This window comes from Myxocyprinus asiaticus, chromosome 1 (genome assembly GCF_019703515.2).
Source record: "Myxocyprinus asiaticus isolate MX2 ecotype Aquarium Trade chromosome 1, UBuf_Myxa_2, whole genome shotgun sequence".
Classification (NCBI taxonomy): Eukaryota; Metazoa; Chordata; class Actinopteri; order Cypriniformes; family Catostomidae; genus Myxocyprinus; species Myxocyprinus asiaticus.
The window spans coordinates 65,893,718-65,906,462 of NC_059344.1; the positions used below are offsets into that span (position 1 = coordinate 65,893,718).

General features: G+C 38.1%; 1 protein-coding gene across 1 annotated transcript in view; it reads left to right on the top strand.

Moving 5' to 3' along the window:
- LOC127440249 (mucin-2-like) overlaps window positions 1-3,531 on the top strand; it is a 35,788-nt gene extending 32,257 nt beyond the window's left edge. Inside the window, exons 43-48 of the mRNA XM_051696742.1 lie at window positions 103-228; window positions 460-555; window positions 964-1,092; window positions 1,186-1,225; window positions 2,820-2,940; window positions 3,039-3,531. Of these exons, the coding sequence (XP_051552702.1) occupies window positions 103-228; window positions 460-555; window positions 964-1,092; window positions 1,186-1,225; window positions 2,820-2,940; window positions 3,039-3,234 (708 nt within the window). The 3' untranslated portion in view covers window positions 3,235-3,531. The remainder of the gene's footprint in view (window positions 1-102; window positions 229-459; window positions 556-963; window positions 1,093-1,185; window positions 1,226-2,819; window positions 2,941-3,038) is intronic.
- Window positions 3,532-12,745: the final 9,214 nt, after the last annotated feature.

The following is a 12,745-nucleotide window of genomic DNA, read 5'->3' on the forward strand; positions in this document are numbered from 1 at the left end:
TGTATTGGAATTAATCACATAATGCCCTGATTAATCTAATTAATCATGTCTCTAAAACACCTTTGACACACACTTCATAATTCTCTTGGTCTTTCTCTCCAGCCTGGCTCACCTATGCCAAGTTATGATCCTTGTATGATGTGTACCTGCGGTTGGAACATAGATCCTGACACAATGCTATTTGCTCCAGAGTGTGTGATCGCTGACTGCTACACTGACTGTCCAGAGGTATAGAAAAAGTTGTGACAATCACTTTGTGTAAAAAACTGTTTGTTTATTGGTTTGGGGTTAAATGCTTCTGTGCCCTCTCTGTTTATTTTTTTATAAGCCCCAAAGAATTTGGGGAGTGTGAACAATTAGCAAAGAAAGAGTCACAGAAGTTATAGCTGTTTTTTTAATGCCCTGTTAGGTGTCAGCTGTCAGTCAATCTTATACCTTTTTCCCTCTTATGTCCTATAGGGTCAAGAATACCAAGTTCTTCCTGGTCAGTGCTGTGGACAGTGTGTGACCACTAATTGTGTGGTTGTGCACGATAATGTCCCACACACAATCTTGGTGAGTTTTTATTAATGTATATTCCATTTAGATCAGCATTTTAACATTGGAATAGACCTTACTCAGAGTAAACAGCAAGAAAACAAATGAAAATGAGGCTGTAAGGAATAGGCGTACAGTCTGTTCAGTGGGTTTTATGATCTTAATGTGCTAGTTTAATTTTTACAACCGATATTATCCAGATTCTTTGTACGGAGGAATTTTTTTGTAAAGATGCATTTGTAATATTACACTACAATTTTACCTATTGAATGGACTGTATGTCTATTCCTCACATTTTTGTTCTCTTCATGTTAAATATTTTGACTGAAGTCCATTGGAAAGTGCTTTTTATAACTTGCATGTGGCAAGTAAAATTAAATAGCATTTAGGCATCTACATTAAGCATTTACTCTTTTTTTCTTACAGGTTAACCAGACATGGCAGCCAACTAATGATAAATGTGTGAAATACAATTGTGAACTAATTAATGGTAACCCAGTGACAATTGGGACTAAGACCGCTTGTCCTCCCTTCAACCCTGAAGACTGTATTCCTGTAAGTGTCCTGCACATGACACTATGTTGTTTAAACTGTGGGAACACTGTTATATGAAGTCAATTGATAATGGTGTTTCTTTTTTTCCTACAGGGAACAGAAACAATGGATGCAGATGGCTGCTGTCCATCATGTAAGTACAAAATGTCATGCACAGTAAGAGTCTCTTCTAAGACATTTGAGATACTTATTTGGGAAAATAAATCAGGATTAATTAAGGCTAATCATTTAACATGCAAATTCAGTGCAATTAATGATATAAAAATAATGCAATTTCAAAATTAAGTCATCGTAATAAGGAATTGTTCTACCAACGGAGCACTTCAAGCTTACTGTACTACCTCCATGTTTCTGCAAGTCACAGTCAGTACTGGGCAGTAAGCGCAACTCCATCTATACAGGCAACGTTCAAAGACAACTGGACTGAGCAGAATCCCAAAGTCTTGGGATACTACATTTAAAGCCCAAAGTATACTTCAGTCAGACACGGACGCTCACGCGTGATGCTAATCTCAGTGCTCAAGCACAGAATGCTCGCAGTCCGATTTTTCTTTGAACGCGCAGACTGTGCATGCGCCTGGAATTATTTGAACAAACTAGTGGGTCCACAAGGTGGCAACACTCACATTTGAGCCGTTGCTGTCATGAAGAAGCACTAGAAGAAGATGTAATCGCCGGTAAAAATAGGAGACGAAGGTAAAAGCAACAACAGTAGATGTGCACGTCAAGAGTGCGTGTTTGAGGAGGTCAGGCGATACCTGCATTTGTATAACTTGAGTCTGAAGGAATTTAAAGACATCTTTATGGGTCTAAACTCCTGAAGAGAAATTGTCTGGTGTCTAATAACAGTCATAGCGTGCATGCGCCAATTGCCTGTGTATGCACGCACATTTATATAAGGTAAACTTTGACAGGCTTGCATTCGACTGTACATAGACGCTGATTGTTCACATCAAAATTGAAGTATACTTTGGGCTTAAATTGATAGCATCCTAAAAATGCCGCATTTATGGCTAGAGATGCTGAAAACCAGTGAAACGCAACGCAACCACAGTGAGATGCACCAAAAGCGCCCGTTTGAGGCATATGCACAGATGGAACGTAAGAACGCGTCCTATGAAAACATCTCTTAAGTCTACCTCGGACAGATTGATGAACTCATTTGTAAAATGGATTGCTGTGTTGATGGTTGATGTTAAATAAACCCAGTAAATAAAAATATACTGAAAAAGTATTCTAAAGCCACTTTTTGCATTGTCAAATCAATGCTTTACTCATCTGCCACAATTATGCAATAACTTTGAATCATTTATTTATCAAACATTTATTTATTATATATTATTTTAAAGATTATTATTAATCATATATTAATTATTTTGATTATTATATTAAATTATCTTTATATAGGTGTTTTTTTCAGCAAATATTGATATAGGAGATTAATTGTGATAAGCATTTCGATTGACAGCCCTAAAAAATATATCCACTGACTGTTAAATCACATTCAAAAAATGTATTAATTTGACATACATGATTTGTATGTGATAAAAGTGGTGGGGTCATGCTATAACATGCTTCTCCATTATTTATAGTTGGTTGTAAATAGTCAATACTGAGAGCTTAAAAGTCAATATTAGCATAATTTCAGGAAGTACAGGGTGTACCATTTTGTAAAACTTCCCAAATGTCTTGTGTAAGACTGATCTTGTATTTGTCATTTCTCTCAGGTACACTGAACAACAGATGTAATGTCCAGAGAAACAGCACTTTCTTGGTTAGCAAAGGCTGTATTAGCACCACACCCGTGGAAATAACCTCTTGCACAGGCTTGTGTGGTACCTCCTCCATGTGAGTACCTAAATCTAGACCTTCATTTCTAATTAAATATATGTACACATTATAATCAACAAGTAATCCTCTGACTAATCTTTTGTGTGTTGAAACAGATACTCTGCAGAGGCGAACTCTCTGATGCACTCTTGCTCTTGCTGTCAGGAAATGACAACCAGTAAGAAGGAAGTGACTCTGACTTGCCCTGATGGGTCGAACATCAACCACTCTTATATGTATATTGAGTCTTGTGGCTGCAAGGCCACTGATTGCCCTGGTCAAACCTTACAGCGACGCCACAGGAGAGTGTGAGCTTTGACCCCATACAGTAGTGCCATTTCATAAGGACCTCATGGTGTTTCTCATTAAACATGACATTATATTCTTAATTTAACAGCCATTCAACCTAGCTTTGATCTTTAAGGAAACTGAATGTGAGTCAACATTATGTAGGTTATACCTAAAAAGTGAGGTCTGTCTGTTTTAGTGTTATTATTGTTGTGTGTCTGTACATTTGAAAGCTTTTAAATGTTTGTGACAATTATCGCTATGCTGTCATGACAATGACAGCTCTTTTGTTTCTTGTCTAGTAGTTCTCAATAAACTAATGCAAACTGAAGATTTCAAGCGTTCATTTTTCTAAGATATTTGTGGAAGTGTAATTTCTGCCATTTAGATGCATTTTTATAAACTGGGCTACCATTGATGTGCCCATATAAATAATTTAAATTTATAAGATAAGTTTGTGGTGTATTTAATTCTAAACCAGCAAAAAAGCATGAAATTGCAGTTTTGATACCACAAAGCCTCATCAAGATTATCATACTACCATAACCTTTTCTGAATTTACACATTGAGTAATAGTTCACTATTTCATAGCTCAGACTAACCAGAAACATAGCTATACAAGTGACCACTATGGCCTATAATCCATAACACAGATTTTTAATTAATATGGTATCATACATTTATTTGAAATGAAGTTTCTTATAGAAAAGGCCAGTGATGACCCTTCAAGCTTTTTCCTTTCTAAATGCAAAGGTATTTTAAAGCATGATTTCGCCATAACAAGACATAGTTTCAATAATGTTAACTGTACATTTCACAGCACAGTTGTTGTGAAAGAGGTAAACAGTAAATGCACTTCTGTTTGGCTTACTCATTGCAGTAAGCATGCTAACTCTGGCCATTTTTATTAGCAGCCCGAATGACCATATAGAGTTGAATGGTGAACAATTAGCTTCGAATTAGTGCTGTCATTCGAAAAAAAAAATTATCAAATTAATTGTATGCCGATTAATTAATTGCAATTAATCGCATATGTTAACATTTAATGAGAAAGGCCCCCAAAATAAAGATGATGCAGATGATTTGAAAGATGATATATATATATACAGGTGCATCTCAATAAATTAGAATGTCGTGGAAAAGTTCATTTATTTCAGTAATTCAACTCAAATTGTGAAACTCGTGTATTAAATAAATTCAGTGCACACAGACTGAAGTAGTATAAGTCTTTGGTTCTTTTAATTGTGATGATTTTGGCTCACATTTAACAAAAACCCACCAATTCACTATCTCAAAAAATTAGAATATGGTGACATGCCAATCAGCTAATCAGCTCAAAACACCTGCAAAGGTTTCCTGAGCCTTCAAAATGGTCTCTCAGTTTGGTTCACTAGGCTACACAATCATGGGGAAGACTGCTGATCTGACAGTTGTCCAGAAGACAATCATTGACACCCTTCACAAGGAGGGTAAGCCACAAACATTCATTGCCAAAGAAGCTGGCTATTCATAGAATGCTGTATCCAAGCATGTTTACAAAAAGTTGAGTGGAAGGAAAAAGTGTGGAAGAAAAAGATGCACAACCAACCGAGAGAACCGCAGCCTTATGAGGATTGTCAAGCAAAATCGATTCAAGAATTTGGGTGAACTTCACAAGGAATGGACTGAGGCTGGTGTCAAGGCATCAAGAGCCACCACACACAGACATGTCAAGGAATTTGGCTACAGTTGTCGTATTCCTCTTGTTAAGCCACTCCTGAACCACAGACAACGTCAGAGGCGTCTTACCTGGGCTAAGGAGAAGAAGAACTGGACTGTTGCCCAGTGTTCCAAAGTCCTCTGTTCAGATGAGAGCAAGTTTTGTATTTCATTTGGAAACCAAGGTCCTAGAGTCTGGAGGAAGGGTGGAGAAGCTCATAGCCCAAGTTGCTTGAAGTCCAGTGTTAAGTTTCCACAGTCTGTGATGATTTGGGGTGCAATGTCATCTGCTGGTGTTGGTCCATTGTGTTTTTTGAAAACCAAAGTCACTGCACCCATTTACCAAGAAATTTTGGAGCACTTCATGCTTCCTTCTGCTGACCAGCTTTTTAAAGATGCTGATTTCATTTTCCAGCAGGATTTGGCACCTGCCCACACTGCCAAAAGCACCAAAAGTTGGTTAAATGACCATGGTGTTGGTGTGCTTGACTGGCCAGCAAACTCACCAGACCTGAACCCCATAGAGAGTCTATGGGGTATTGTCAAGAGGAAAATGAGAAACAAGAGACCAAAAAATGCAGATGAGCTGAAGGCCACTGTCAAAGAAACCTGGGCTTCCATACCACCTCAGCAGTGCCACAAACTGATCATCTCCATGCCATGCCGAATTGAGGCAGTAATTAAAGCAAAAGGAGCCCCTACCAAGTATTGAGTACATATACAGTAAATGAACATACTTTCCAGAAGGCCAACAATTCACTAAAAATGTTTTTTTTTATTGGTCTTATGATGTATTCTAATTTTTTGAGATAGTGAATTGGTGGGTTTTTGTTAAATGTGAGCCAAAATCATCACAATTAAAAGAACCAAAGACTTAAACTACTTCAGTCTGTATGCATTGAATTTATTTAATGCACGAGTTTCACAATTTGAGTTGAATTACTGAAATAAATGAACTTTTCCACGACATTCTAATTTATTGAGATGCACCTGTATATATATATATATATATATATAACGATTATTCGACTATTCGGTCGATTATTGCAGTGATTAATCATTAGCTCTTAACCGACTATTCAGCTTGTGCCTCAACTTAAAATTTTGTATTAAACGTGCTTACTAACAATAAAGAGGACAAAATCATCTTTTAAAAATACCTCTAAATAACATTCATTGAATTACAAAAAATAATAAATAAAAATAAATAAATCCTTGAATTTTTATTAACTTTAATTCATTAAATTCATTGCAAAAAAAAATCCTATTGTTATCAAGCATTTTTGTCTTGTTTTCCATTTAAAATGATCAAAAAATCTTTAAAACATGATACATTTACTTGAGAAGAAACATATAAGATAATTAGACTTGCTTTCAGAGTATATATCTTGAATATAAGTGTATTTTGTATAAGTGTATTTTTTCAGTTGTTCATCAGAATCAGAATCAGAATGAGCTTTATTGCCAAGTATGCTTACACACACACAAGGAATATGTCATGGTGACAGAAGCTTCCAGAGCAAAGAGAATACAAAAAATACACATTTACATAATGGCACCTAGCTGGTAGGTGCTGTGCAGTGTGTGCAAACCTCACTCCCTTAGCCTCAAGAGGCGCACTAGCTACTGACACTAGAGGCTGTAGTCTTTAGCCTCCTCATTAGCGCGCCCGCCTCCCATGCTGGAGACGCTGGTTAAAATCCTGTTCGGAGCGGGTTGAGCAGGACCAGTCACATATACAACATACTGTATACATACAAACATTTGAAATATACATATAAACATATATACATAAACAGTGAAATAAAAATAAAAAATAAGATACAACAGATAAATATATAGAGGAAACTACAGTAGGGCAATAATGTTGTTCAAATATGTAATATACAGATATACAGTTATGTCCAAGTTGATTTAATGTATTGTGCAGAATAGGTAGGATATGTCAAATAAATATAAATGGAATATAAATATGAATGAATAGTTGAATATGCACATGAATGTATTGCCACAATGGAGAGTCTTGGGGGCAGTTTTAACTGTTAATAAGGTAAATGGCCTGAGGGAAGAAACTGTTCTTGTGCCTGACTGTTCTGGCGCTCAGTGCTCTGTAGCACCGGCCAGAGTGCAACAGTTCAAAAAGGAAGTGTGCTGGGTGAATGGGGTCCAAAGTGATTTTTCCAGCCCTTTTCCTCACTCTGGAGGTGTATAGTTCTTGGAGGGTGGGAAGGTGAGAACCAATAATCTGCTCAGCAGTCCGAACTGTCCTTTGTAGTCTTCTGATGTCTGACTTGGTAGCTGAACCAAACCAAACAGTTACTGAAGTGCAGAGGACAGACTCAATTACTGCTGAGTAGAACTGGATCAGCAGCACCTGTGGAAATCATCTTCAACTGGCGAAAGAATTACAACCTCTGCTGGGCCTTTTTCACAGAGTCAGTGTGGGTCTCCCACTTCAGGTCCTGTGAGATGGTAGTGTCCAGCAACCCGAATTACTCCACTGCTGCCACAGTGCTGTTCAGAATGGTGAGCAGGGTCAATGCTGGGGTGTTCACTTTCATCTCCACAGTTTTAAGTGTGTTCAGGTTCCAGGTTGTTTTGACTGCACCAGACAGCCAGCCATTCTGTAAGGAGACTCGTCGTCATCTTGGATGAGGCCAATGACTGTAGTGTCATCTGCAAACTTCAGGAGCTTGACAGAGAGGTCCTTGGCAGTGCAGTCATTTGTGTACAGGGAGAAGACTTCATACTTCTGCCAGTGCAGCAAAGACAAAATCTACTTTAAAATATAAAGTCTTAATACCTTATATGTTGCTTTTCGGGTAAATGTATCTTGTTTTAAGGACTTTTAGATATTTTAAAATATTAAAATATGTTAAACATTATATTCAACATTATCCAATAAAATGTTTTTCTTCTGCAGTATAGCTCCTAAAGTAAATGCACGTAAGGAGTTTTAGACATTTATATCAGAAAACGAACCAAAAAAGACAAATCAAAAACCATTTTTTTTTTTTTTTTTTTTTTTTTGCATTGCATAATGGGCTAAGACTACACTCTCTCACCTTTTTGTTAACTTCGTTAATCCATCTTTAACTCACAAAAAAACAAACAAAAAAAACCTCTCTTCTTAGTAGAGCTGCGTATCGCTGATTTTCTTTACGATAAGATACACTTCGTGACACATACAGTATATTATGATTCACTACCTTGCAAGCCATCATGTTATAATCTAGCTGCAGCGAGCGGGCACGAGGGATGAGCGTCTCCGCCCGAGAGTTTTTATCAACTGGGAGAAGTTTGAAACTCTCTCTCGCTGTTTTTCATGCGACTCATATAACCATGCAGAGAAATGCCAGTTTTGGAGTTTGTGCTTATTTACACAACCGCTTCCTTATTATTTGAACTTTAATAAAGGATGCATTTAAGATATAATGCCGGGGTGTTACCTTTTTAGATGCTCTGGCAGGTAAGTTTTGCTCAAGTGGAACGCCAGGTAAGGTTCTACTTTATTTCACGTCAGGACGACACTTATACTTATTTTGTATTTTTGTACTATAATTCCCTCATACTTTATGATCTACATCACCTTTAAGGCTATTTGGAAGGTTTGGAGTGCATCTGGACTGTGAGCTGCGTTTACTTCCTCTCTTCATTCAGGCACGAGTGGCAGTGCTGCTCTTGCGTGTCATCATTAGTATTTCAAGTGATCTCATGTTGCATTAAATGAGATGAAACGACTATTGGACAGCAAACATTTTTGTCGGCAATTTTATATTGCCAATAACATCAACTAATCGTTTCAGCCCTAATATACTGTATATATATATATATATATATATATATATATATATATATATATATATACAGGTGCATCTCAATAAATTAGAATGTCATGGAAAAGTTCATTTATTTCAGTAATTCAACTCAAATTGTGAAACTCGTGTATTAAATAAATTCAGTGCACACAGACTGAAGTAGTTTAAGTCTTTGGTTCTTTTAATTGTGATGATTTTGGCTCACATTTAACAAAAACCCACCAATTCACTATCTCAAAAAATTAGAATATGGTGACATGCCAATCAGCTAATCAACTCAAAACACCTGCAAAGGTTTCCTGAGCCTTCAAAATGGTCTCTCAGTTTGGTTCACTAGGCTGCACAATCATGGGGAAGACTGCTGGTCTGACAGTTGTCCAGAAGACAATCATTGACACCCTTCACAAGGAGGGTAAGCCACAAACATTCATTGCCAAAGAAGCTGGCTGTTCACAGAGTGCTGTATCCAAGCATGTTAACAGAAAGTTGAGTGGAAGGAAAAAGTGTGGAAGAAAAAGATGCACAACCAACCGAGAGAACCGCAGCCTTATGAGGATTGTCAAGCAAAATCGATCGATTCAAGAATTTGGGTGAACTTCACAAGGAATGGACTGAGGCTGGTGTCAAGGCATCAGAGCCACCACACAGACATGTCAAGGAATTTGGCTACAGTTGTCGTATTCCTCTTGTTAAGCCACTCCTGAACCACAGACAACATTAGAGGCGTCTTACCTGGGCTAAGGAGAAGAAGAACTGGACTGTTGCCCAGTGGTCCAAAGTCCTCTTTTCAGATGAGAGCAAGTTTTGTATTTCATTTGGAAACCAAGGTCCTAGAGTCTGGAGGAAGGGTGGAGAAGCTCATAGCCCAAGTTGCTTGAAGTCCAGTGTTAAGTTTCCACAGTCTGTGATGATTTGGGGTGCAATGTCATCTGCTGGTGTTGGTGCATTGTGTTTTTTGAAAACCAAAGTCACTGCACCCGTTTACTAAGTAATTTTGGAGCACTTCATGCTTCCTTCTGCTGACCAGCTTTTTAAAGATGCTGATTTCATTTTCCAGCAGGAATTGGCGCCTGCCCACACTGCCAAAAGCACCAAAAGTTGGTTAAATGACCATGGTGTTGGTGTGCTTGACTGGCCAGCAAACTCACCAGACCTGAACCCCATAGAGAATCTATGGGGTATTGTCAAGAGGAAAATGAGAAACAAGAGACCAAAAAATGCAGATGAGCTGAAGGCCACTGTCAAAGAAACCTGGGCTTCCATACCACCTCAGCAGTGCCACAAACTGATCACCTCCATGCCATGCCGAATTGAGGCAGTAATTAAAGCAAAAGGAGCCCCTACCAAGTTTTTGAGTACATATGCAGTAAATGAACATACTTTCCAGAAGGCCAACAATTCACTAAAAATGTTTTTTTTATTGGTCTTATGATGTATTCTAATTTTTTGAGATAGTGAATTGGTGGGTTTTTGTTAAATGTGAGCCAAAATCATCACAATTAAAAGAACCAAAGACTTAAACTACTTCAGTCTGTGTGCATTGAATTTATTTAATACACAAATTTCACAATTTGAGTTGAATTACTGAAATAAATGAACTTTTCCACGACATTCTAATTTATTGAGATGCACCTGTATGTATATATATATATATATATACAGTATATACTGTATATAAAGTGGCTTAAAAGTCAAAATCTTGTTATCAGTGACTACGGTTACATGGACACCAGAAAGTGGATTATTGTGAGAAAACAGCGTTCCCGTATATATGCACTGTATAAGCGCTGTACTCTTTACTCCATATACATGCGGCTCGTTCAGTAAGCAGCTTTCTCCACAGCAATGTAATTTTCCCACAACGCTTGTGTAAATAGCACACAGGGCATCCGAGGAAGACTTCACTATATTACTCTGTTGATTCTCTTTATTTCCAGACATTCCAGAGTTGTTGCTGTGTTTGTTTCCTTAACTTACTATCGCGACCTGCAGGTGAATTGCGATGCATTATTGGGGGTTTCCCTCTTACATAAAACTCTGGGATTCCCCCAGTGAAGGAGCGCATATATACGGACGTTAGGGACAGTAGATATTTTACATTTGTGTGTATAAATGGCTACAGTATATGTGATTTTCCCACTGTACTCCCAGAAACGATGAATTCTTTCCGCTGTGTTGACATATTGTTGGGCTCCATCCTATGACGTTTGATATCCTGGACTGTTCCACGAATGCGCACTCTTCAAACACCCATCAGAACGGTGCTTATGTGTTTACATGAGCACATTAAGCCACGTTCTCTGAGAGAAACCTAGGTGTGTTAAACCGCTTTCTCTTAATCCCTTAAACAGCATAAGGAAATCAGAATTCTTGTTTAGATGACATTTCAGAATGCCGCTCTCTGCTAAAACCCTGGAATAAACCGTTTTCTTAAGTGCATGTAAATGTGGTCATGATTTAAAATAACCCTGTTATTGGGCTACTTTCGTCTGGGGTATTTTTAATTGTTGGTCTGTGTACTCATGCGCCAGATGGCCACTATTGGAGTGTATCACTTTCATTGTCTTGCGTCTCACTAGTTTTCAGTGCCTCTAGACATAAGCGCTGTATTTTTAGGATGCTGTGTCAAGTTAAATATAGTTCAAATGTTGAACAACATGTCTCGAGATCCCTGCATTATGTTGTGCTTGGTCCTGCTGTCTTCAAGCACTAAAGCGCATTTGTACTGCTTGTTGCTCTCTTGGTTTAACGGGGTGTGTTGCATGTACTGTACAGCTAAAGCACTGACATGCCTCATTCTATGAGTAGAATTCACACGAGACCAGTACAAGAAGCTGTGTTGACTACTTGATGTTGATTTAAAGTAATATTTACGCAGTAAAGTGTAATTTGGAACGTCTACCATTTGCATTCATGCCGCTAATGCGCTAACACGCTATGGGCGGCCATATTATGCCCCAATTACACTCAGTTATTGTAATTTATGATGACACTGATACAACTGCAAATATTGATGTATAAAAGAGTGTTAATGGGCAGAATACTGACAAAAGAATGATAATATGCATATTTTACTTTGGGCAGGTGTGTGAGTGGATTTCGGCTACAGAAGGCACATGTGTGAAGCAGCATATCCAAAAGAGTAAATGGGCACTTCAGAGTATTTGAGTAGACTGTATTCCTTTTATAGACTAATAAAACAAACAAAAAAATCGCATGATATGTTCTTGGAAAATGCATCTACACGAACAATCGTACACATGTAGGTAAATCTGCACCAGCTGGCAAATATCTCTGCATGCCAGTGTGTTCATGTTGACTGATCTTAACTGACTGAACAGGGAATTAGCTGTTGGACTCAAAGTAAGTTGAGCCCCAGGTCACACCTACCGATTACTTGGACCAATGACAATAAGAAGGTGTTTAGCAGCCGGTACGAAGTTTTCCTAAAAGTTCTCACTGGCTAGCTGTTACAAACCACCAAAACAAACTCAAAAACACCTTCATTTGGCCAGATTTTGTTCTAAATGACGTTACACCCATTTATTCTTCGATTTGGTATGAAGTGTGACAGGGTCTTAATACAAGGAAACTCCCTTTCAAGGCAAGTCAGTCCACTAGTTTAGAATAGCTGGTGCATGGTGAGCGTAGCTTACTGCCGCAATATGGCTGCCATCCATCCAGATGGATGCTGCACAATGGTGGTGGTTGAGGATATTCCACTGTTCCCTATGTAAAGCGATTTGGGTGTAGTGTCCGATAAGCGCTATATAAGTGTAACATTCATTTATTCATTCACTCAAAGGCCATCTTGGGAACATTCCCAGGCAGCTATTTTCCATGGATATAAGAGGCACAAAAGTATAGCTCCTATCTATTTGAATGGGGAAAGACCAAAATCTCTAAATTGGTTGGTCAAGTTTAAGATCAAAGGACATTTTATTAGATCAGCAGTAAAATCTGACAACAACGGTGATCTACAGTGGTGTGAAAAAGTGTTTGCCCCCTTCCTGATTTCT